The sequence below is a fragment of the Psammomys obesus genome, unplaced genomic scaffold (assembly GCF_907164565.1).
Source record: "Psammomys obesus unplaced genomic scaffold, mPsaObe1.curated_primary_1811, whole genome shotgun sequence".
NCBI classification, from domain to species: domain Eukaryota; kingdom Metazoa; phylum Chordata; class Mammalia; order Rodentia; family Muridae; genus Psammomys; species Psammomys obesus.
The window spans coordinates 10,111,498-10,137,683 of NW_026590663.1; the positions used below are offsets into that span (position 1 = coordinate 10,111,498).

The following is a 26,186-nucleotide window of genomic DNA, read 5'->3' on the forward strand; positions in this document are numbered from 1 at the left end:
TTCATTCATTCATTCATTCATTCATTCATTCATTCATTCATTCATTCATTCATTCATTCGTAAGTTTATTACAATGTATTCACTTTGTGTCTCCACTACAGCCCCACCCTCATCTCCCAGGCCTACCCACCATCCCTCTTCTCCTGCTATGTCCTTTCACTAGTCCCTTGGTAGGGGAAGACCTCCTCCTCTTCTATCTGACCCTGGTCTATCAGGTCGCATATCGAAGGAGATACTGAGACCTAAAGCCAAACTTTGGGCAGAGTGCAGGAAACCTTTTGGAAAAAGAGGAGATAGAAAGACTGGAGGAACTCCACAAGGAGAACAACAGAACCAAGAAGCCTGGGCCCAGGGGTCCTTGCATAGACTGATACTCCAACCAAGGACCATGCATGGAGAGGACTAGACCCCATGTTCAGAGGAAGCCCATAGGCTTGGGTTCCCTAGTAAGGGACACAGGGGCTGTCTCTGACAGGAACTCAGTGGCCAGCTCTTTGATCACCTCTCCCTGGGAGGTGCAGCCTTGCCAGGCCACAGAGGAAGATGATGAAGCTTTGTAATTTTATAAAGTCTTTCACACTTCAGCAAGTTGGCCTTATAGGACACTGTTAAGTAGAGGTGATGAGAGTAAACATCCTTGTTACAGTTTATTTGACAGTTAGGTTTCAGATTTTCCTCATCCTTTATCAGGCTGACGTACTTTTTCTATTTCTGATTTGCTGTGGGCTTTTTGATTGTTTTTTTTTTTTTTAATCATGAACATGTATTGAACTGTGTCAAAAATTCTTTTGTATTAGTATTAATATTTTTTATTCTGTTAATGTAACAAATCTCCATGATTACTTCAGCCATAAAATTGATTTTGCATTCCTACAAGAAACTTTTTAAGGACAGTCTTTACAAAGTCACTGGATCTGGTAATAAGAGATGGCTCAGTGGTTAGAGTATGTGCCAGTCTTTCAGAGGACCTGAGTTCAGTCCCTAGCACCCACATGGCAGCTTACAACCTTCTACTTTCAGGGACCTAATACTTTTCTGGTCTTTGTGGCACCAGACATGCAAATAGTACACAAACACATCCACACAAATATATTAGATAAGGTAAGTAGTTTTCTTTAACCCCTGGACCCCAATGACGGTGCCACGGTAAAGCTTATCTGTGTACGTGCTCTAAAGGTGCCTCACTGTGCATCCTTCCCTCTTCTTTCTGCTCTCGACTCGGCCTCCTGTGATATTGGCAGTTTGACTGTTCTTACCTGCAGAAAGCTGACTTAGAAGTGGAATAGAACAGATTTTAAAATGGAGTTTATCTAAAATTGGCAATTTCTTGTATGAATGCTTGATAAAATTTACCAGGACAGATATCCGAGTCTGTTGTTATTGAAAGATTTTGAATGATAAATTCACTTTTTACATGGAAGAACTCTCACTTTTTACCCCATGTCTCACATTTGGTAGGTTTTTTTTTTTTTCCAAGGATTGTGTTTATTTTATCTATATATTTCATTTGTCTGCATATTTACATATTTCTATATATTCATCTACATATTTCATTTCATTTCAGATTTTTACCTATGCTTTTAACTATTGTAAAATTGTGCTTGCTTTTCTTTATAAAGATTTTTTTTCTTGTAATTTTTGTTAATTTTTGGTGATATTCCCGAGTTTATTTCTGATGTTGGAGAATTTTCTGTCCTTTATTTAAAAACAAACAAACAAACAAAAAAAAAAAAACACAACGACAAACTAGCTTTATTGATAGTTTAAAATACTGTCACCCTTTCAAAGGACCTACAAGTTAGCATTCCCTAGTTCTTGTTTCTATTTTAATTTATATTATCTTCATTTCTAATTGTTTTTCTCTTTAGGGTATAGTTTATTTATTATTTTAATGGTATTGGTGCTGCTTTGACTGAATTGGGAGGTTCTGTTTCTCTCTTGTTTACAATTAAAATTTCATATAACTCTGCATATAACTCCATCTTTCTTTCTAAGATTATCTAACCATGGAAGAAACCTTTTCCTAAATAAAAATTTTATCTATGAAATCTTAGAAACAAACAAACACCAAAAATTTCTAAAATCTCTAGAGTAATTTGTATGAATACGAAAGCAGAGTCCACTCAGCTTATTTTCTCAATTACTATTACTAATGTCCAGCCTTTCTTCTTGTATAGTCCCTCATTTAATCAAGTTAATTACATTATATTATTCCTCCTATAAGACTGCTATTTTGTGTCTGTCTTGCTCTAAGAATTTGTAGTGTTTTTTTTTTAATTTCCTGTAAGATTGTACCCAGTTTTCTGTTAGTCATTCAGCAGTTTTTCTATTTCTTGTCATCTCAGTCATGAGCATATACATTTCATTAGTAGTTAGATTTTTACTCATTTCTCTCTTCTGAAGAAAAGCAACTGTCTATAAAACTGAAAGGAAAGGGGTTTCATAATGTTTTAAATCTGATTACAGTGGGACTTGGATATCATTATCACTTTGTAGTTTTGATTAGTAGTTCTGTTTAGTAGTGATAATGATTTCCTTATAGGGTGTTTGTAAGGATTAAATGAAACACATTCATGCACAGTAAGAATGTAAACAGAATTTTTCAAGTGTGCAGGTTGGTTTTTATCAGCCTGGCACAAACCTAGACATATCTGAGGAGAGGGAATCTTAATTGAGGAAATGTACTGGGTAGTTTTATGTCCCCTTGAGAGAAGGTAGAGTAATTCAGAGAAAAAAAAAAAAGTATCTGATATTGACCTCCGGTTTACACACACGTATGCACACCTATGTTTACCTTATACATACCTAAGACCATACACATACATTTTAAAAAACGGCTTTTTTGTTCACAATACTTTTAAAGATCCAGTATGCCTTAAACCAGATTGGTGTGTAATAGGGAATTAAGTTGTGGTCAAGGCAAGTAAAACACAATGTAGTCAGTGTAGGATGCAGAGGATATTAAAACAAGTGCCAGAGAGTATAAAACAGTTCGTGCGTTTTCCTGGCAGATTTAAAACATTTCTAGGGTAAAGTTTGTGTCTCCTACTGCTGCTTTTGCTTCCCTTTAGAGCTCTATTATAAGTCTAGTGTTAGACCCACCTTAGTTGACTTGTTACGAGTTTTAATGAAATATAGCAGAAGAAAGCATTTCTACTCTTTGCTCTTTGACATCCATTTTTTTTTCTTTCCTTTTCTCTTTCTCCAGAATGGTCCGAGTGCCAGATCCTGTCATAAAATGTGCATTGACATCCAGCGGAGGCAAATCTACACATTGGGTCGTTACTTGGATTCCTCTGTGAGGAACAGCAAATCTCTGAAAAGTGACTTTTACCGTTACGACATTGACACCAATACCTGGATGTTACTAAGTGAAGACACTGCTGCTGATGGTGGACCAAAATTGGTGTTTGATCATCAGGTTTGATGCTGTTAAATGATAGTAGAATTAACTAGTAATTTTTGCTCTTAGAGGTCTACTTTAGATGTTTACACGATGTTATCTAATTGATGATGCTATTAATTGGTAATAAAGATAATAATTTCAGGAAGTGCAAGGTTGTTTGACATTTTTTCTTGCTTGGTACAGGATAAAATATTAAGCTGTTAATATTTATGTAATTGTTAGTCTATTTAAAACTTTAGTATAGAGAGTAGATAAAACACTACTAGGAAAAACTAATTTAGAGGTTTATAAATATATATAAACTATAACAATTACAGCTTACCGTGTTAATATTTTTTTTAATTTTGTTTTTCTGGAGGAATTTAAAATCATTTGATAATGAGCTTGAAATCTAGAGCTTTCGTTCCAGTAGATTAAAATATATTTAGTAATCAGGAACTTGTTGCAAAGCTATGTAGAGCTTTAAGTAATTTGTACATTAAGTTTAAACTCAGCATGTAATGATTTTATGGACAAGACAATAATGCATAGTGACATGGAAACCACTTTAATTACTGTGCATGTCCCTTTCTTCATTATCCCTATCATAGTCAAAGAAAACAGTAACTGCTTTGAGTTTCATTGTCAGTTGTACTTAGTTAACCTGTTTACAAGTCTACCTGTGGGATAGACTTACAGTCTGCTCTATTGTATCAGCTAGTATTGACTATTGTTTGGGAAATAGGGGTCAGTGATAGACTTACACTGGCTTACGCTGGGAATTAGCAGCATTACCAGGCCTTTATTTATTGTTTCTTTATAGATTGTTTTACTTTGCTTTGAAATTATCTTATTTTTCTATTTTTGTTAATACGTGTTTGGTAGTGAATGATGAAAAAGAACTACATCTGTCAAGTACTGTAGGAGAAAGACAAATGACAGTGGCTCCTGGCTGAGTTTGGAACTGGTACAGGCTCTTTACAACTGAGTTTTTCAAAGCCATGCTCATCCTTCTTGGCATCCTCAGTGTTGTTCTTCTGGGAACAAAGAAGTCCAAGAAGTTAGACTGATTTTGGTCATTTAAGATAGAACATCAGTGGATGATATTGTTAGGGAACAGTTTATCCTTTTGATCAAAAATTGTTTGTTTTACCCAAAAAAAAAAAAAAGAAAGAAACCCAAATTTTGTAAAAATTACTTGTATAGTTTGAAAATAGAATAGCTTAGGAATAGTGTGGCTCTGGCACAGAGTTGTAGAGGACATTTATTTGTCTTGCCTGTGATAAGATAGGATGTTCCTTCAAAGCTGGCTACTATTAAGTAACTAATGCCAGGTTTTCAACATGGATAAAAGAACCATGCAGAGGAAGAAGCCAGAATTTGGTTCTAATTCAGCTAAACAAGTATGTTATAGGCTGATTAGCAAGCAGCATTTGTCTCAGCCTCAAGTGTGTGTTTCATTTCATACAAATAAAGCTGTAGGTTAGAACTTACTGACTCGTGTTCATGACACTCCAAAAATTATTTGTGGTACTATGATGGGTTAGGGCATAGTAATTCATTCAAAAGTTAGAAGAATGTGAGAAAGATAAAGACATCTTTAAAATATTTTTCCATTTTGAGTTTTAACATTAAAAAAGTGAAATTTAAAGACTTTATTTCTGGTGAGCATATGGCAGCCTATCTCTCAAACTTTCATGTTGTTGCTTTGCCTAGTTTTCAAGAACAGCAACAATTCCAACAGAAAGGTTTTAGCTTGTATGTAAATCACATATCCAGAGAAACTGGGAGCCAGAGAAAGCTCACAGCTCCTTGTAAGTTTAATCAGAAGCAATAGAAAACGCTGGTACATGTGCTGAAGCCCACCCAGTGCAAAGATGAGAGAGCTTGAGACGCAGAGGGACAGCAGATTCCTCAGTGGCAAGAACAGAGCAGCTACAGGAAGAGAATCTGTAGGACTGTCAGAAAGCCCAATGGGTTCAAGAAGCAGTGTTTTCTAAAAGGGAAATGCTTTGGCAGGTGGGACACTGGCTCTTGCAGTAGCTAGTGAACTAGGGAGATTCAAATCATGGGAACCAGTGAGATGGCTTATTTGGGTAAAGGTGCTTGTTGCCAAGTTTGCTCTCTAGCATCCACAGGCTGAAAGGAAAGAACTGACTCCTGCAAGTTATTCTCTGACATCCATATGCACTCAGGCACATGCATGACCACAAGGAGATATAGAAGCATGTAATACAAATATGTATATTAACTGTAATTTTTAAAAGACCACCTCTAAACCAGATAAGCTCTTAGAATTAGACAAGACATGGCTTCATAGAAGCATACCTCTGTTCAGTAGCACCAGTAGCACCAGGTTCCTTAAGCCTGTTGTCCCTCTTCCATGGGAACTTTTGAAAGCTATTGGGTCCAGAGAAAACCAACTTACTTATATGTGAAAAATTATAAACAGTAACAAGCACCAGGTCTTAAGAGAAATACTTTAAAGAAAATAATAGAAAATAAAACTTTTCTTCATACAAAAGTAGGTAAGAATTATGTTTCATCATTCTAACAGTTTAACAATAAGTTTAACAATAACAGTTTAACAGTAACAGTTAAACAACAAGTTTAACTGTCCAAACTCCCTGGACCCCTGGAAAAGGGAAAAGAGAGAATCCACTCTACAGAGTTCTTGCAGGACCACTGTGCACATACGTCACACTTTAAAAATAATAATAAAAATCAAGAAACAGCATATTATTTTCAGAAATGGAGACTAATCTATAAACATAAGTAAGAATAAGGTTCATAATAGTATAAAACAAAACAAAAATAAAAAGAAGGAAAGACTTATTTTAGTTCATGGTTGTTGAGATTCTAGTCCAGGTGGCGTATTGCTTTGAGATTCTGGTAAAGGCAGCACATTATGACAGAACCAAACTACTTACATGAACTGGTGCACGGAAGAGAAAGGGCAGGTCAGAGTCTCACGGTCTTTTCTGTGTTCACAATCTTAATGGTCTAATGTCCTTCCAAAGGCCACTCCTCTGAAGATATACAGCATCTGGCAATAAAGCCAAACTATTAACATGTAGACCTTTGGGAGATACTACCCATATTTAGACTGTAGCAAATACCAAGAGACAAAAGAGCAACATCTAAAAAGGTGTTTGGGAAAAAAAAAAACACTATGTGCCAAGTGTTAAAGAACTCACCAGACTGCCCTTTAAATATAAATGTTATAAGAAATTGCTAGAAATGGAATGTGAGCTAGCCAGGAAATAACAGGAAAGAGTCCTGTTGAAGATTTCAATGTCTTGACCTTCTTTCTGGACCAAAGTAGGTAATTGGCAAAGCAAATAGTTATCGATACTACAGGAGAATACATTAGCAACAGTGCTGAAAACAGCAGTGTCCTTCTTGAGCAGTTTGTGGAGCTTCCCTGACGGTAGACAACAGTAAGATGCACCCAGCCAGTAAAATCATGAACCAGAGTGTTTAGCTTAGGGTTACAGCAAAGACTGAGGTGTGAGGAGTCTAGAAGTCTACATATCCTGAGCAACTATTCGTTCAGGCAGAGACTATTCATTCCCTCTAGTGTGATGAAGTAGCACTTAGCTGTGATAATTTATTAAAAGAAATTGGGAAAATGTAGAAAAAGAAAATTGGGACTGTCTACTGCTTATTGGTTTTTATTTTAGAAATTATGTAAACTGACAGAGTAGATAAGTGGTTTTCCAACTTCTAAATCCACTTAGGGATTTTTGTTTGTTTATTGTGTGTGTGTGTCTGGTGGGGGATGTTCTTACTATGTAGCCTAGCTGACCTGAAAATTACTATGTAGATGAGACTAGCCTTAAACTCAAAGAGGTTTGCCTTAACCTCTGAGTGTTGAGATTAGAGCATGTGCCACCACACCCACTAGTTTTTTAATTTTTGATTTACAAATTTTTATAAAAATATCTTAATTTAGCCATCATTAGTTTTTACAACTCTGTTTCAAGTACTAAAAACTACAAACAGAGCCTGGAGATGACTGGATGGTTAAAAGCATATATTGCTCTTGCAGAGAACCCACATTCAGTTTCCAGCCCCCATGTCCAGGGTCCCACAGCTGTGTCCAGTGTCCCACATGACCTGTAACTCTAGCTTCAGGGGATCTGACAAGGACTCCTTGCATGTATGTGTGTATGCCTATGCATAGATACAGGCACACATACACATAATGTAACGTAAATGCTAAAAAAATAGATAAAAAACTAAATAAAGGTAAAAAAATGAACACATTATTAAACTGGGTAAACAGCATTAAGATGCCTAGAGTGATTAAAATTTGTTGATAATTGACCCTCATTTAAAACAAAACAAAACAAAACAAAACAATGCTTTTCTTATACAGGAATACATATTGTATAAAGTTATCTCTGTTTTATGTCCTGTATGCTGGAAGTGTGGGGAGGACTCCAAGCTCATACTGTGGCCTTCCCATTTTTTGTGAGGTTAGCAAAATAAAGATGTTTTTTCACTGTAGCCTTGATAACAGTTAAGAATGTTACGCCAAAACCTCCCAAAAGGAAATATTAATACCAGGCCAGCCAGGGCTATGTAGAGAGACCTTGTCTCTGTCTCTGTCTCTCTCTCTCTCTGTCTCTCTCTCTGTCATTTTTTCTCTCCCCCTTCTCTCCCTCTCTCTCCACTGCTATTATCTTTTTTTGCAATACCTTTTTTAAATTGACCTTTAAAACTATTAAAATGGCTTCATGTTAAAATTAAGAAGTAAAAGTAATTAAAAAGTAATTACATCACAAAAGCAGTTTGTTGGAAGAAGAGAATCAAACTTGTAAAAACAAACACTGTGCTTCGGTGAAAGCACAGATGTTTTGTATACATAATTATCCTTCAAACGCAAATGGCACTTAGCTTTGATATCTGAGCTTCAGCTAGACTTTGAGATAGAATTTGATTGTTACTATTTTGTGACAAACATCTGTTTTCTCATGTTATTTTATGGTAAGCTATAATTTTTTATTTGAAGGAGTGTGATAATCAAGGTTGTCTTGAATTATATAGCTTAATTGAGTGAAAATTAAATTTATAATGTAAAAAGAGACATAATTCTTTACACTGTGGAAATCAGTCTGGAGAAATATCTACAAATGCCTTTTGGGTTGTTGGTTCGTTGGTTTTTTGTTTTGTTTTGTTTTGTTTTGTTTTGTTTTGTTTTGTTTTCCCAGACAAGGTTTCTCTGGGTAGCCCTGGTTGTCCCTAGAACTCACTCTGTAGACCATGCTGACCTCAAACTCAAAGATCTCCCTTGCCTGGCTTTGCCTCCTGAGGATCCTGGGATTAAAGAGGTGCACCACCACCATCTGGCTTGCTTCATTATTGATAACATAATTTGAAGAGTTTTGTAAATTATGTGTAGAAGTTAATTTGGCTGCACCCTGTAATTTGTATGTTAAATATCTACTCTCTTGTTAAACACATAACATTATTAATAAAATGATTTTCCTAGAACTAAAAGATAAGATTTTTTTCTAAGGAGGATGAAGAGCATATGATCAAGAGTCATCCATAGAGTTATAATCATATACATTCTTGGTAAAAACTAGCATATCATGGATAATTGTTGACTTTGGTTTAAAAAAAACTGTATAATATAGCATCAAGAAAACAAAAGTTTCTTCACTCAGTATATTCATTTTAATTGGGATAAATGAAAATTGAAAAGGTATTATAATTAAGAGATGTACTTAGCATCATTAAGAGCAAAGTCCAAGGTTTCTTTGAGAATGTGAAATCATACGTACTGATTTCATATAGTACATATGATAGGAACAAACTAAAACTGTTCAATCTTTTGCCTTGTTCTCATAGATGTGTATGGACTCAGAAAAGCATATGATCTACACCTTTGGTGGTAGAATTTTGACATGTAATGGCAGCGTAGATGACAGCAGAGCCAGTGAACCACAATTCAGTGGGTTGTTTGCATTCAACTGTCAGTGTCAAACCTGGAAACTTCTTCGAGAGGACTCCTGTAATGCTGGCCCTGAGGATATCCAGTCTCGAATTGGACACTGCATGTTGTTCCATTCAGTAAGAGTCTTCTGTGCTTTGTGTTGTTTTGTCATGTGTCTCTTTACAGCACTTTTTGCTAGAAATAAGTGATTAGTGCAGCAGTGACAGAGAGAATAGAGCAACCAGCAGACTGTCCTTTAGTCACTTCCGTCAACTTAGAAACTCGTGCATGATTATGACCTGAGGGTACAGCCAGATGCCTTTATTATTGGCTTGACTGGTTACCTAGTTAATGTCCAGTTAGCTCTTCCGAAGGACTCAATTATTTGTAGACCTTTCTTAGCAACTAAAAAGATAATTTTGAAATATGTTCCCTGTTGCTGCTCTCAATTAAGTACAACTTGATTTTATAGAATTAGAACAAGACTTTATTGACAAAACTAACAAAGACATTTTCTTAACTTTTGGAAGCATGTAATGAAATCCTTTTTGTGATCAAAGCATTAGAACATATTTTACTTAACATGCATGTTTTAAAATATTCTTTATATGAAGTACAAAAGGTATAACAGTGAATTTATGTGTATAGATCTGCTTGATCAGTAAATGGTCTGCATATTTTTAATATAGTTTTCCTACTTTAACTTCATTCCCTGTCATTTTTAGGGCTTATTACATTTTATTGTGTTGGGAGTATTTTCAGGAAGACTCCAGCTAGGTTATCCTCATTTAGCAGGCCTTTTACATTTGTGGGCTATGCATCCACAGAGTCAAGCAACCATGGATTGAAAATATTTTTAAAAAATTTTTTTTGTCCCTACTGAACATATGTAGACTTAAAAAAAAAATCTGTATTTACTAAACCACTGTTCTCATGTCCTATATTTACTACTATATTAGGTATTAAAAGTAATGTAGAGATGATGTAAAGTTCATAGGAATATATGTATATGATATGTGCAAATCCTAAGGAACTTTGGGGCCACCCAATTTCTACATCAGGATGGTAGAGTGTGCCTTTAATGTGAACAGAGGCATGGGAATCTCTGTCAGTTCTAGGCCATTCTGGCCTACATAGTAAGTTCCAGGTCAGCTAGAGCTATGAAGTAAGACTCTGTCTCAGATAAATAAAATAAGTGAATGGATGGTGTCTGATTGTTTTGTTAATGAATTCAGGCTCCAAAGTTAACCTCTGAGATTGTAAAAACATTGTAATTAGAGCTCGTGAATTTTTTTTATATATACATTATATTTTAAATTAAATGGTGTTGGTTTTTTTGGTTTTTTTTTTGTTTTGTTTTGTTTTGTTTTGTTTTTTTCATTTATTTAAAATCTGTCTTGGTCAGTAATAGCATCTTTACCCATATATACACATTTATTTTTTGGTAAAAGAAAGGACAAATCATGAGTTCTCACTGATAAATCTGAGCTTTTTTTAACTTAGTGACTTTTATTTTTCTACTTGTATATCTTTTAAGGTTAAAAATCTTATTTCATGTGTATTACATTACTTGTTTCATTTGTGAATCTTTTTCAACTGTCAAAGCTGACAACAAAATCACTAGTGTTTCTAAAATTAAAGTTGCTTTTGGGTAAATTTTTAATTTAGGACTTAGGAGACTGTATGAACAAAAAACTGAATTAAAAATCAGTACAATACTTTTGAGTGTGGTAAGAATTCTGTGTATACATAAAGTCATAGCGTTATATACAGATAGATTTTAATTTTTTTATTTCTTTTGTAAATTTAATATTCTCATAAAACATGTATATAGCTGTAAAATAAAACTATAAGTCAAGGCACTTTTAGAGAGCTCTGGCTTTTATTTCAGGGCTAAGGAGTTCCATTTCTTCCTTGTGGGTGGCTATCCTTTATTATGTTTTGGTTTATCTAAACACATTTTTTGCTTGCTTACTCTCAGTCAAACAAAAGGCAGCAACCTTGCTATTCTACTTTAGTAGGGTGTGTTAACAGTGATATTTGGAGAGAGCTGCCTCTTTGCTCTGTACTCCAGCAAAGTAATGTTGTGTGGGCCTCTCTCATGAAACTACTGCTCTAGAAATGTAAGTGTGAAGGGCCATTTCAATTCTTCATTGGAAGTGACAACTCTATTCTCTCTCTCTCTCTCTTTTTTTAGAAAAACCGTTGCTTATATGTATTTGGCGGTCAGCGATCTAAGACCTATTTGAATGATTTCTTTAGTTATGATGTGGACTCTGATCATGTGGACATAATTTCAGATGGCACCAAGAAAGACTCTGGAATGGGTAAGAATATTTCTCATGCTGTAACTGCTTTTTATAGAAAACTAATGTCCATTTTTTTTCTCTTTCTAACCATCCTTCAAACTTTCTTTACTCCTTTAATTGAAATAATTCTGAATAAAAGGAATACAACTATCTAATTTCATCTGTTTAAAATAGGTGATTTAAGCTAGGTGGTGGGGGCATACATCTTTAATCCCAGCACTTGGGAGGCAGAGGCAGGCAGATTTCTGTGAGTTCAAGATCAGCCTAGTCTCAGAGAGTTCTAGGACAGTCAGGTTTACATAGAGAAACCCTCTCTTGAAAAGGAAACAAACAAAAACGTGATTTACTATTATTTCTTTCACTATAATATGTGAATTTCTGAGTAAACGTGTGTCTGTGTTTCCTGGGGGATGGGTTTTGCAAAAAAAAAAAAACATCTAGAAAAGTAGTCTGTATTTGCTGATGCTGTCTACTTGTTTTCACCATAGTGAACTATAGGTGAAATACCAGCAAAGTAGAATATGCCTGTTGTAAGGAAGTCAGTTGTACCATGTAAGGATGCGAGCTTCTCTCCGTAGGTCAGCTCCTAGCAATAAGGTAGTTGTTTATGGGGCTCATGTGCGCTGTCCTGGTATGATTAGTAATACACAGTACTTAACAGTTTTTAAAAGTCTGGTTTTGATAATTAACATTTAACCAACACAGTAATTGTTCTACCTGTGAAAACTATATCCAAAAGAGTAGATTTGATCAAGGCCCAGTTTGTTACTGGGGTCAGAAATTAGATCAGCTTGCTTTTCATTTTAGCTGCCACATACAAGAAAAGATCCTCTTATTAATGTTGCTTTTACAAAATACATTTTTAACTGGAGTTCAGGCTAGAGAATTATTTCCTGTGGTCTCTCCTTTCATGACCACCAGTAAGATAGCCAGTCTTACAGCCTTGTCTCTGCACCAGTGGCCAGGGCTACAGGCCTACATCCCTAGAGCTTTTCTAACAGTAAAGAACAAAATAAATGCAGGAAGTAGAAATACTTGAAAATTTTCTCAAACTCAAAACACCGATCTTCAGATTATATAAATGGCCCTCTACAAAAAGTAATAGGTTAAAATTTCCAAAAACCAAAAAGTCCTCTTGCCATTAAGGCAAATCATTATGTATTGTAGTATATTTTTATTCTCTGGCAGAAAAAGGACATCCTAAATGCTTCTAGAACAAAATGATGTGCACTCAAAAAAACAAGACTTGGCATGATACAGAAACTCTCAGTGGTGTCAGGTACCAGATAAAGAAGAGGAGCTACTAAAAAATGCTAGAAAAATTACTAAACTGGAAATTTTTTCTTAGCCAAAATAGTGAGGGGAAAAAAAAGAGAAGAAATATTTTTAGGTCTACTAGGTAAATCTGTATTTGCCTTCTAGAATTGCCCCATAGAACAACAGTTTAAAGAGCTGCAGAGTCATCTAAGAACCAGGAACCCCGAGTAGACACCTGGGACTGATGCAGCAATTCAGTGGTGTCTTCAAGGCCCGGGTTTGCTCTTCTGCCGCACGCTCTTTAATAAAAAGTGTTAGCTACCGGAGACGGGTTCCATTAAGCACTTCAAACATTGTTCCTTTCCTTCAAGGGGTATTGTCCAGGGAATGCAAAATTCGTCCTCACAGCTCCCAGTGGGATTCTACTTAGATTTCATTGGCTAGAACTGTAAAAGAGTTTGGGTAGACAGGTGTTTAGGTATGAGGGAAAACAGTTTGGAAACAGCTGTTGTCTCAAGATATGAAAATGATAGAATTTTGATATACTATTTTTTAGGAAGATACTTTACCATATATACTGAAAAGCAATAAAAGTAGCAAAAGAGAAAACACAGAAGCCAGGGGGAAAATTCAGCCTAGGAAAACAAAGGGATTCCCAGGATGTGGCCCAATGAGCAGGACCAGCAAGACACAGAGGTTCCAGATCAAAGTAGACTTAAAAGATGCATTTGAGTATTTGTAATAAAAAAATACTAATATACGGGGAGCATGTGATATAAAAGATTGGGGATAGGAACATGATGGGGGGGACACAGAATTTTAAGAAAAAAAAAAGGCATCATCGCAGTGAGTTTCTTGGCCCTGTAGTGGGTCCCACTTTTTAAAACAATATAATACAAAATCTACAGTCACCTTAGCAAAAAAAAAAAAACTGGAATTAAAATTTAGTGGGATGATAGTGTGCATGTAGTCAGACTTGACTGAGACAGAGAGTCATGTGGTGATAGTGGAGCAGCAGCCTCAGCTTGTGACTCAGAAATTCAAGCTTTAGTTAGCTAATACTATCACTTTCCTTTACTAAATCATCCATAAATTTACTCACTTATTTTCTGACACTATAATAGGATAGTATAGAGATACATCATTTAATATATTACCTCTGGCTTGTAAGAGTTATTCTAGATTTCCCTGGCATCCCCTAGGACAGGGTGTTGGGAAGGGTCGTAGGAGATAAAATTAAACTCTCCCTGTAAAATCTTCAAGGGTGGTAGCTGATAGGACAGATAGTTGAAAGCTATAGTATGTTTTCTCAGTGTATGAGAGGAGATACTTCTGAAATAGGAACCATTATATTCTCTCAAAGTGTTTGTATTAGCGCTACTAAATAGAATTTTGATGCACAATAATAACTTCATGTATTTTTGGTGGTGTCATTTCTTACTTTTTTGAATGCTTTGAATGCTGATGACATGCTATTAATTGAATCCATGCTTGTGCTCAGGCCCTAAGCTTCATGCCAGCCCCAGCAGCTGTTTTCATTTAGACCCTGATGCATGCCAGATTATCTTTTATTAATGGTGCAGTTCTGGTATGGTTAAATGATACATGAAGCATAATACACCTATGTGGTGATAGACCTGAAAGAGTTTGAGGGAAAAGATTTTCTTTTCACTGTTTAGAAACACTTCCCAAGACTAAAAGAAAAAAGTATCAAAGAGTAATAGTAGAAGAAAACTACTTTAAAAAATATTTTTTGGAATAAATTTAATGGCTATAATTTGAAAACATTTAAATTAGTAACAATTATGTAGTTATTTACAACACTGATATTTTTTTAAATTATAACTAGCAAAGTTGTGACAGTTCTTTTGTGCACTTTTTTGTTGTAACTAGAAAAATAATCATCTCATGGCAGAGAATCTAAAACAACAACAAAAAGCCAAAACAAAAAAAACCATAATGATACGAAACAATCCAACCATTCAGAGATAGTCTATTAACATTTTGATGCATCTTCTCCTAATCTTTTAAAAGAGTATTTGAACCAAATTTTTTTTATATTTAAATTTAAAAAAAAAAAATTTTTTTTTTTTTTTTTTGAGACAGGGTTTCTCTTTGTAATCTTGGCTGTCCTCGACTCACTTTGTAGACCAGGTTGGCCTTGAACTCAGAGATCTGCCTGTCTCAGCCTTCCAGAGTACTGGGATTACAGGTGTGAGCCACTAAGCCTGGCTTCATATTTTAAATTTTATATAGACATTTTTTGTGATTTTTCTTTTTCATACTTGTATTGCAGTGAACTTAAAGTAACAAGAAGTCAAGATGTCTCATTCACTAGTTATTGCTGTTGTCATCTCTTCCAAAATCTGAATTACACTTTTTGCTGTGCATTGTTTAGTTTTTATTTGGTTTACAGGAAATTATTCATTAATAGTATTTGTTGAATGTTTGCCAGAATTTAAGGGTTTTTTTTTTTTGTTTTTTTTTTTTTAAGGTTTTTTTAGATCCTCTTTCCTTAACTTGTTCATTATCTTCCATTTACCAAGGATTGTTTTAGACAGAGAATCCACATGTGGCCCCAGAAAATAAGCTGACTCAGAAAGTTCGTGTTCCAGTGAAGAGTGAGATTCACTGGATCTGAACAGGGGTTTGAGGTTATATCCATACATGGTCCTTGGTTGGAGAAACAGTCTCATAAAAGACCCCTGTGCCCTGATATATTTGGTCCTTGTGGAGCTCCTATCCTCTCCAGTTCTTACTAACTCCCCCTTCTTTCATATGATTCCCTGTACTCTGCCCAGGGTTTGGTTATGAGTCTTAGCATCTGCTTTGATACACTGCTAGGTAGAGTCTTTCAGAGGCCCTCTGTGGTAGACTCCTGTCCAGCCTCTTTGTTAATGGAGGTGATTTAACTCTCTAAAGTATTGGTATTGGTATTGCTGGGTATCTTAGTCAGCTATCAAGTCATCTCTGGTTTGTTTGTTTGTTTGTTTTGGGGATAGGGTTTCTCTTTGTAGCCCTGGCTGTCCTGGTCTTGCTTTGTAGATTAGGCTGGCCTCAAATTCACAGAGATCCACCTGCCTCCGCCTCCCTGAGGCATGTACCACTGTGCCCAGCTAAGTCACCTCAGTTTTTACAGCATGTCTCTATGCCTGTTGCCGCTTTACTCTGTACTGGTTTGTGCTCTCTCACCCGTTTGCCATTTGTATTTAGTCTTCTCCCCATGTACCTCATCTCTTTACAACCCAGTTTCTGCTGTATTGCTTATGAAGGGTAGAACCATAGGCCTAATTTAATTTAATATGTAGATGGATTTTGGTCACTTACCAGGTGCCAACGGACAAGGTAGGCAGTAGGAATACAATTATGAATATGGGCTCTGTCTTCGTACAGCTCTTTTAATGAATGGAGAAGACAAAGACTGTGAGTTGATCTGATTTTGATGAGACCTAATTCAGATAAGAAACTTTTGTCTCTAGACAGCCTGACTGCATCACCTTGACATTACATGCGTGCAACCACAGCACCTAGTGTATGCAGAGCTGGGGTTGGATTTTACCGGTTATGTAGATATTTTATAATGTATTGAGCCATTCCAGTGTTTATTAGCGGTTTTGTTTGAAGCTTTTGTATTTTAGGTAATTACTGTAATTTGAGATGAAATGAATATATAATTACGTATTTGTGCTTCACTCATGTAGGTTATTTAATTAAAACTGCAATCTGAGTTTTACATTGTGTTGTTTGAAATCATAGAACAAGTTTTTTAACTATTGACATCCCCAGGTAGAGACAATATATTGCTTTTAGCAAAGTTGCTGTTCTTTATTAATGTTTCTGTGTGTCAAATACTATAAAATCTTCAGCCATTGCTCTTTTTATTTTTATCCAATCCAGTTTTTAGTTTTATTATAAAAGTATTACATATAATTAATAAAGCAATATTATATACTATAATATTTTATAGTATAAAATATTATTAACAAAGTAAGTAAACTAGTACAGTCTGCTAATTTACCCAAACTCAACCTAGGAGAACTAAAAATGAGAGGCAAGTGGAATCTAAGAACTCAGTCTAAGTGGCCAGAAGACTCTCTCTCCAAACTACTTTAAATTATTAATTCTTAGCCCTTCCTTTTAGAAGCACATAGCAGTAGCCCATTCTTGTCAAAATCCAAAGAGCAGCATTATGCAGCACAGATGGTTTAGTTACTGTCTCCTGCCTTGACAAAACATCATGACCAAGGCAACTTATAACAGAGTTTAATTTGGGGCTCATATTCCCAGAGGGTTAGACCCCATGGCCATCATAGCAGGGAACATGGCAGAAGCTGGCAGCTAACCATGGCACTGAAGCAGTAGCTGAGAGCTTATATCCTGATCCACAAATAGAAATCAAAGACAGAGAGGCACTGGGGATGATGGCTACCCACAGTAACTCACTTCTATCAAGAAGGCCATTCCCAAAGCGTTCTGCCCGCTGGGAATGAAGTATTCAAATATAGGAGCCTATGGGGCCTTTCTCATTCAGACCACCACAGCAGGAACTCTTGAATGTGCTTAGAGTTGATGAAAGCAGAAGTGTGCTGGCATTTGAGTTCATCTCTTCTACTCTTCCAGTGACTACCTTCTATTTATCCCCAAAGGGTTTAAAAGTATAGAGTCCTTGTCTGGGGTTGTGGTAATTACATTGCCTAAGCTTCACTCCTTTATTGTTCTTCCCCTCTTTCCTATAAACTCACTTATCCTGGGCCTCTGAATTCTTACCTTTACCCTATCTGAAGGAATACATCGCCTACTCCCTGAAAAGTATTACCTTCTCACAGACCAGCATGAGCAGATACTAGAAGGTTGTAGCTGTCTCAAAAGAAATCAACAAACTCAGCAACATGTGAGGTCAAAAGCAAAGTATATGAACTAAGAATTGAAAGCAAACACAGTGGCCTTTTAGCCAGAACTCTCATATTCCAGTAATTTTCCCAAATGAAGACTACAATCAGAAGCATATGTTAAATGTTCTATAGGCCTTTTAGAAAACACACATGGAATTGTCTGATTGTTCTTAAACATGTAACTTTATAAGAAAAGTATAATATAGACATCAGGAGAGCTGAGTACTATTCATAAGTAAATAACCACAAATATGACCATGGCAAACTGATAGAGTACAAACATTCTGTTGACCTTGGGATCAAAGGAGGGCAAGATTCTTGCTGTGTTTTGTTTTGATACAGGGTTTCTCTGTGTAGCTTTGGCTGTTCTGGACTCACTTTGTAGACCAGGCTGGCCTTAAACTCACAGAGTTTAGGGCCTGCCTCTGCCTCCTTGAGTGCTGGGCTTAACATGCCCAGAAAGGGCAAGATGCTGCCAGGAGAAATAATGTATTAGTGAGTGTATCAAGTACCACTAAAAGCTAATCCTGGTGGTGACAGCCTTTCAACTCTCTTGAACCTTAGTCTTAAACTCTAGATCCTCTGCCTTAGCCTCCTGAGTGCTAGGATTATAGGGTGTGTGTCACCTTGCCTGCATAAAGTGATATTGTATCATGGTTTTTATTTGTGTTTCTTAAGGACAAATGATGTTGAGTACCATTAACTGTGCTTTGGGCCACTTCCAAATATTCTTGGAAATGCTTTACCTGTTGTAAGATTAAGAATGAGTTACAAATTATTTACCCTAAACACAAGTGTTTTAGAGTTATGACTTGTACGTCTTTACTCCCATTCTGTAGGTTACCTTTCCATTTTAAAAATTATTCAGTCTTGTTCTGATGCCCAGCCTTGTACACACACTCACTTGCATGCTCTCTCTCTCCCCCTCTCTGCCTGTTTCTCTTCTCCTCTCCTTCCCTTCCTGTGTATGTGTATGTTTGTATATGTTCTACCTTTGACACTGAGAGCAAGTAGTGAACAAAGCAACCTCTGCCTTTATGTCGATTACATTCTAGAACAAGAAGGATGTAAACAATGTCTGTTGTTTAATACAAAAGGCTGTGAGGTGTGCTAAAGATAAGTCATGGGCATGTAGAGCAAAATAAAGATATACAATGAGTTAGTGCTGTTTATTGTGAATATTGCCATCTTATGTATTCCTTCCATTTTTAGTTCCAATGACCGGATTCACACAGAGAGCAACTATTGATCCAGAACTGAATGAAATACATGTCTTATCTGGACTTAGCAAAGACAAAGAGAAGAGGGAAGAGAATGTCAGAAATTCATTCTGGATTTATGACATTGTGAGGAATAGCTGGTAAGGACTCTGGTCTGTGCTGCAGTCTTAGTGATACATTCATGGAGTTGGTTTACTTAAAAATGAAAGAGTAGGAGGCTTGTGCTAACTTGTGATATTGCAGGAATGCTAAATTTTTGTTACATATTTTGAGACAGACGATTTCCTTGCTTCTATCTGGGACTGTAGGTATGAGCCAGCCCACCTGGCCAAAATTATCAGTACTTTAAAGGCATCAGTGTTGTAGCTAAGATCAGTACTCTTGTACACAGTGACATTAAAAGAGTGGGATTTTACTCTGCTCTTCACTTTTTGGTACTTCCTGTTCTAGGGTTTTAAAGAGCTTATTTTGGTCTAGGTTCTGCCACCAAGGAGCTAGACAAAAATTGAAACTAATGTTCTGTAAACATCTTAGTGCCCTAGTGCTGGTGAAGGGATAGGTTTGATTTAGCATTTCCAAGCCAGCACTTGTCCAGAGCATCGGGTTGAGCAGACGCTATATGTTTTGCTTGAGAAACACATTTGCAGAAGATCCAGCTCTTGTCTGCAGTTACAGAACAGAAACACTTCCAAGAACCAGCTCCATTTTCTGCAGCAGTATGCTTGGCAACTGGAATCTATTGTTTTCCAACAAGAGTGTGTTTCAGTCTTGTTCTGTGAGTACATAGTAAAACACCTCTTCACATTAGGCTGTTTGTGTTTAGTTCCTGTTTCTCACCACAAGGTAGGTAGTTCTGAAGGGAGCTATTTTGAAATGTCAGAATGAGTTTTCATAAATGCATGTCCTTGTTTGAGAGTTCCTAACTTTGCACTTGGATGTGAACAAGTATACAGTGTTTCTGTTGATAATCTGGCATTGGCAGTTAACTTACTGGCTATAATTGTATAAACACTATGGCTGCTGCTGATTCTCTGAAGGACAGTGTCTTAAAAGAAGTGTCTTCCAGGTCTTGTGTCTATAAGAATGATCAAGCTGCAAAAGAGAATCTGAGTAAAAGTCTTCAGGAAGAAGAACCATGTCCAAGGTTTGCCCATCAGCTCGTGTATGATGAATTACACAAGGTATGCCGACCGCTCTGACCTGGACATTCCCAGTGGACTACAGTCTGAAAGTATCCCCGAATAAGTACCCCTGATTATTTTTAAGTGCATTTGAATGAAAAATTTTAATACAGAGGCAGATGTTTAATGGAATATGTTGGAAGCATTCAATATTATTTTGTTTCATTTGTTTATTTAATTCACTTTACATCCTTGTAGCCCCTTTTCCTCAGAAAAGGTGTGCTCCTTTTCCCATCCACCCCATCTCATCAAGTAGCATCAGGACTGAACATGTCCTCTTCTCCCATGGCCTGTCAAGGCAGTCCCTCCAGGGGAAACTGATCTAAAAGCTAGCAAGTGAGTCTGTGTCCAGTGTAGTCTCCACTTCCCTTATTAGAGTACCTACTTGAGGCCTAAGCTACCCATCTGCTACATCTTTGTAGGGGCCCTATGTCCAGCTCATGCATGGTTCTTGCTTGATGCTTCAGTCTCAGCAAACCCTTCTGGACCTTAGTTAGTTGGCTCTGTTGTTTTTCTTGTGGAGCTCCTGTCACTTCTGGGTCCTTTTCTCTTTCATCCCACTATTCCCCGAAACTTCCTATGCATTGACCAATATTTGGGTGTGAGTCTCAGCATCTGTTTTGAGGCACTTCTGGGTAGAGCTTCTCAGAGGACAACTGATAGGCTCCTGTCTGCAAGTTTAGCAGAGTATCATTCATAGTGTCAGGGGTTGGCACTCTTCGATAGGGTAGGTCTTTGATTGGGCCAGGCATTGGTTGGGCATCAACATTATTTTTTAACTCCTCTCCCCCCAACACACACTAGAAATTGATTTTAGGGCCTCACACATGTGAAGCAAGCACCTTACCTCTATACTATGTATCTGTCCCCAGCCCTGCTTTTTATTTTTATTTTGATACTGGGTAATTGCCCTGGCTGCCCTTGAACTCTCCGTAGACTAGGCAAAGTTTGGAATCTTACCTCAGTTTCCGAAGTAGCTAAGATTACAAGACTGTCCCACTAGCCCCAGTTTTTCCTAAAATTCTTGAAGAGAATAAACCTTTTGTATGGTCCATAATTCTTTTATGTTGTTTGTGTTCCCCTCCCTCCATCCCCACTCCCACCCCTGGAGCAGGGTTTTGCTAAGTAGTTTAGGCTGGGTTCAAATTCAAAATTCTTCTGCTTTAGCTTCGAAAATGTTGAGATTACAGGTTTACAACATAACATTTTTCCAATTTTGAAATAGTCAGTGGCTTATTTATCAATCCACAGAACAGATATATAACACGTCATTGTGTATATGTTGTAAATATCCAAGTTCAAAATACAGTTTTTGCATTTTGAAAAGGAGCAGGTGTTATATACCAGTTGTACAGGAAGTCATTTCATCTATATATTTTTGGTGAATATAAAAACAGTGACCTCTGTTTACCAGCACTTACCAGAAAATAAGTTTTGTATTATTAAGTTTTCAGAGTACTTTCTGTAACTATTTTCCCTTTGAATTTGATGTATAATTAGTGGCTGGACTGAGGTTATCTTGAAATTTACCAGCTGTTATGCCCAGTCCATGAGATCCCCAAAGACCACTAGGAATCGACTCCACTGCAAATACATGAGGGTTTATTGTATATGTGCTCAAGCCTAGGTCGCAAACTTCCTGTGGAAGCAGGAGAGGAATGCGGCCCTGGGGTCTAGGGGAACAAGTTTTTTATAAAGGGAAAAAAATGCAAGCAGGGAGTTACATGCCTTGGTGCTATGTGATTGGATAAGGGAAATTGACTTTTGAAATGATTGGTTTACTTTAGGCACCAAGACCACAAACAGTTCTGGCCTGGCCCTCTTGGCCGGTTTCCTAGCAGCTGTGTCTCTCTAGTGGGCAGGAAAAGAATGCAGTAAAGCTAGTTCCTTTCCCCAGGTAGCTGGACATGTCTCCACCTGGCTGGCCTTTGTTCAGGCTTATTCTTTAAACTTTAAACAAATACCCCCCCCCAAAAAAAAAAAAATCTAATTTTTAAATCTTTGGTCTCTTATAGCACAGAAAATTATTTCTGTTTAAGCCATAGATGAACTTTTAATATCTGTGCTATATAACTTGAAACCTCCAAATAAAGGATAACATGGAAATAAATACAAGCCTTTACTGCTAGAATGTTTTAGTTTAAGAGGTTTGGGATATTTTTGTTTGTTTGTTTGTTTTTGTTGGTTTTTCAAGACAGGATTTCTCTGTGTAGCCTTGATTGTCCTGGACTCACTTTGTAGACCAGGCTGGCCTCAAAACTCACAGAGATCCACCTACCTCTGTCTCCCTGAGTGCTGGGATAAAGGGCATGGACCAACGTGCCCAGCTCCAACTTAAGAGGTTAATAAAGAATTTTCATTTTTTAATGGGCTAGGAATAATTTTATTTAATAGGCTAGAAATAATATTCATTCTGTAATACCATAAATATGTTTTCAATTTTTCAGGACATGTTTAATATTTAGTGTAAATATATATAGAATAACATTAAAATTCTACTATAATGTGAAATTACTATTGTAATCCTTTTCATTTCTTGTTTTGTATTAATTGACCAATGGAATAATATTCCGATACTTATAAGTAGCATTTCCTATTGGGCATTTAGGTTAAAACAATGTAAGATATTAAAGTTCTTTTATTCTCCTGACTTTCAATGATTTTATTTAAATATTGTGTCAGAATTGTTTACAATTTTGTAGTTTGATTTGACAGTTAACTAGATAGTCCTTTTATTTGTAGTTCTCTAAAACCTATTTTGGATTAGCTTATTCTTACATTGGTTTTTGTTTTGATAATCTTCCATTTTCATTATAATTATGATAGTATTATTTTAATACAAATGTAGTTTAGGAATGTGCTTTAGAGCAAAATGGAAATGGAGAAAAATCATGGGAAGCCTTTGGTAAAAATGTATCAGTTTAAAAAAAATTGTCAAATGGATAAGACAAAGAGAGTTAGCTGTTGTGTATTCTTGGTAAAAAGAAGTTTTGTTATGACCTTTGTAGTCTTGAGTGTGTATGAGGTTTTTAAATTCTGGCTTCTTGTGGTTTTTTTATAGGTTCATTATTTATTTGGTGGAAATCCAGGAAAATCTTGCTCTCCAAAGATGAGACTAGATGACTTCTGGTCACTGAAGTTGTGTAGACCTTCAAAAGATTACTTACTGAGGCACTGCAAGTATCTCATAAGAAAACACAGGTATGAATTTAATTTACTAAACTGGGTGTGGTGGCTCACACCTTTAATCCAGCACTTAGGAGTCAGAGGCAGGAGGACCTCTATGAGTTCAAGGCCTGCATGGTTTACATAGTAAGTTCCAGGACAACCAGAGCTATATATTGAGACCCTGTCATAAAGACTTTTTATTTTTTAACTGAAAGTCTTTAATTAGCATTGTCACCTTCTCTTGGTTTGACCTAGCTGTAGGATGCAGACCTCTCATTGTGACTGTCAAAGAAGGTAGTCAAGTGCTCTGAAGATACTAGGTTTTGTAAATGTCTTTTTTCAAATGGTCATTCTTCAGTTTTGCTTTCTTCTTTCAAAGGAGGATAGAAAGTAAGGATACATACAGGTACTAATTTTTTAAAAAGCAAGTGAAATTTTGCACGTATTAATAGAGAAATATCAACTGCCAAATAATTATAAAATTGTGTGTTCAATTAAACATAATTTAGTCTTAGGAGGTAGCAAGCCACTAAAAATGTAGAAATGCACTTGTGTGGGTTTCTGGCCTTCTTAGATGCTAATAAAAACTTGTAGTCTAGAAGAAGGTCATCATTTATTAACTACTACATGTTTGTATCTGATTCTTAGTCTCATAATTAGATAGTGGAGTGGAAACCATTGTCATTATTTTGTTAAAGTAGAAAACTGAGGGAATTTTTAAGTGGCTTATATAACTCATAAGGCCACTCAGCTGAAGTGGGAAAGTGAGGGTTTGGTCCTGACCATTCTGACTACAGAGAGCACAACCACTATGTGTGTGATATGTATGGGAGTATACATATGTGTGCATTTTTATGTTTATCACATGTATTTATGTATTAAGATTTTTGTGTAGAGTGTAATTCCCTGAAATGCCTGTATATGTATAAAGCAAATCTTTGCTTCTCTTTTTTTTTAGCCGTATGCTTAATTAATGCAGAAGCTACTTTGAGGCATCTCTGTAAATAAATGGGTTTATTTCCTGTAGAATCTAAAAAGAGGAGGTCTGGCTTTCACAGTCAGGATGACAAGGAATGGACTATTAATTAAGGTTTAAACTTTGAGGCACTTTCAGCTAGTTGCCAGAATTCATTCCTTAATATTTTAATGTTTACTGTATTTGTAAAAGGGCAACATAAAGCCGGGCATGGTGGCACATGCTTTTAATCCCAGCACTCAGGAGGCAGAGGCAAGCAGATCTCTGTGAGTTCAAAGCCAGCCTGGTCTACAAAGTGAGTCCAAACAGCCAGGGCTACACAGAGAAACCCTGTCTCGAAAAAAATTAAAAAGGTGGGGGGCATTCTAAATTCAGAAACAATAGTGCTCTTTTCCTGCTTCAGCTGAAACAACTGGTAGATGGAAAGTTAATTTGAGCTCTTATTAGTCTTCTGATACAGCCCAGAGAAATGACTCAAGTCTTTTATCCTAACACTTAGGAGGTAAAAGTCAGGTGGGTCTATGTGAGTTCAAGGCCAGCCTGGTCTGCATGACAGAAAATAAGTAAACTTTTAAAAGAGAAAAAGAAATCCGTATTCAAGGTCCTTTTTCCAGTATTAGACATTAGCTATTGGAACAAATGCCAAAAGCAATCATAAGAAAGGACTGAGATAGCATGTTTATGTTTATGCCACTATTACTTCTAGCAGAGGACGCATGAATGGAGACTATTTGATAAATTCTGCCTCGAGGACTTTTGTGCTCTAAGTCCTGACGTGAGTTAGCCATCCATCTACACTGGCCCAGAGATTCCCGGTCTCCACCTCCCAGCATGTGTGCACTGCCACCCCATGCTTGTGGCGTGGGTTCTGAGGTCTGAACTCAGGACCCCTCGCTTGCTCACTGAGCTAACTCCCTGCCTTTCCTTTATATTTTAATGAAAGTAATGCCTACAAATAAGTAACTTGGTATGTAATTATAAGCTTTACATTTTTATTAAATACAGACTTTATTTAACTGAAAAGTAGGAACCTTATTTCTTTGAGTCAAAGGGTGAGTGAAATACCACAAATAAAAAAAAAAGAAATACCACAAATATTGTTAGTATGTTAACAAGTACAAGTGCCAATCATATAATGCTACATGGTATTCTGTTTTATATATAATTGACTGGTCTCTTTTTATTAGACTTTGGATTACATAAGCTTAATTAGGTATTTTAGATAATACTGTAATATTATTATAATTTTATTTCAAAAGTGATGTAAGTGATGACTTATCAAAGTATTCTCCAGAAAAAGTTACTTTTCATTTCTTCCAGAAATACATAAATCATTTTCCCACAATCACACCAGCCTAAGAATTTTTTTTAAATTGTTACCATTTGTTTTTTCTTCTTTAAGGATATCTCAAGGCTATAACTCTGTGGTAGAATGCTTTTCCTAGCCCTAGCTTTGGTTCTCAGCATTGCACAATAATAACTATAACACTTTTCTTTCCCTCGAGACAGAGTTTTTCAAGTCTTAAAGGCTTTTCTATTAACTCATGTTTCCCTTGTTTTGTATTTTCTAGGTTTGAAGAAAAGGCCCAGATGGATCCTCTTAGTGCTCTGAAGTATTTACAGAATGATCTTTATATAACTGTGGATCATTCGGACCCAGAAGAGACAAAAGAGGTAAAGAAATATGGGAGTAAAATTCAGAAATAGAATATTCTTTTAAATGTCTTTCTAGTTTAAGTGCTTAAACAAAAATGAAGAAAATATGATGCACTGATCTTAAGGTTGAAAAATGAGTGAAATAAAAATTGAACAGGCAAAACCAGGTGTGGTACTGAATGCCTACACTCCAGCATT

At 36.3% G+C, this 26,186-nt stretch overlaps 1 protein-coding gene across 2 annotated transcripts in view; it reads left to right on the top strand.

The window, feature by feature from the left end:
- Mkln1 (muskelin 1) overlaps positions 1-26,186 on the top strand; it is a 143,132-nt gene that overhangs the window by 106,768 nt on the left and 10,178 nt on the right. For both annotated transcript variants that reach the window (XM_055608211.1, XM_055608212.1), the window contains 7 exons: positions 3,209-3,421; positions 9,245-9,466; positions 11,527-11,656; positions 19,000-19,147; positions 20,074-20,188; positions 23,250-23,389; positions 25,904-26,006. In XM_055608211.1, coding sequence (XP_055464186.1) covers positions 3,209-3,421; positions 9,245-9,466; positions 11,527-11,656; positions 19,000-19,147; positions 20,074-20,188; positions 23,250-23,389; positions 25,904-26,006 — 1,071 coding nt within the window. The remainder of the gene's footprint in view (positions 1-3,208; positions 3,422-9,244; positions 9,467-11,526; positions 11,657-18,999; positions 19,148-20,073; positions 20,189-23,249; positions 23,390-25,903; positions 26,007-26,186) is intronic.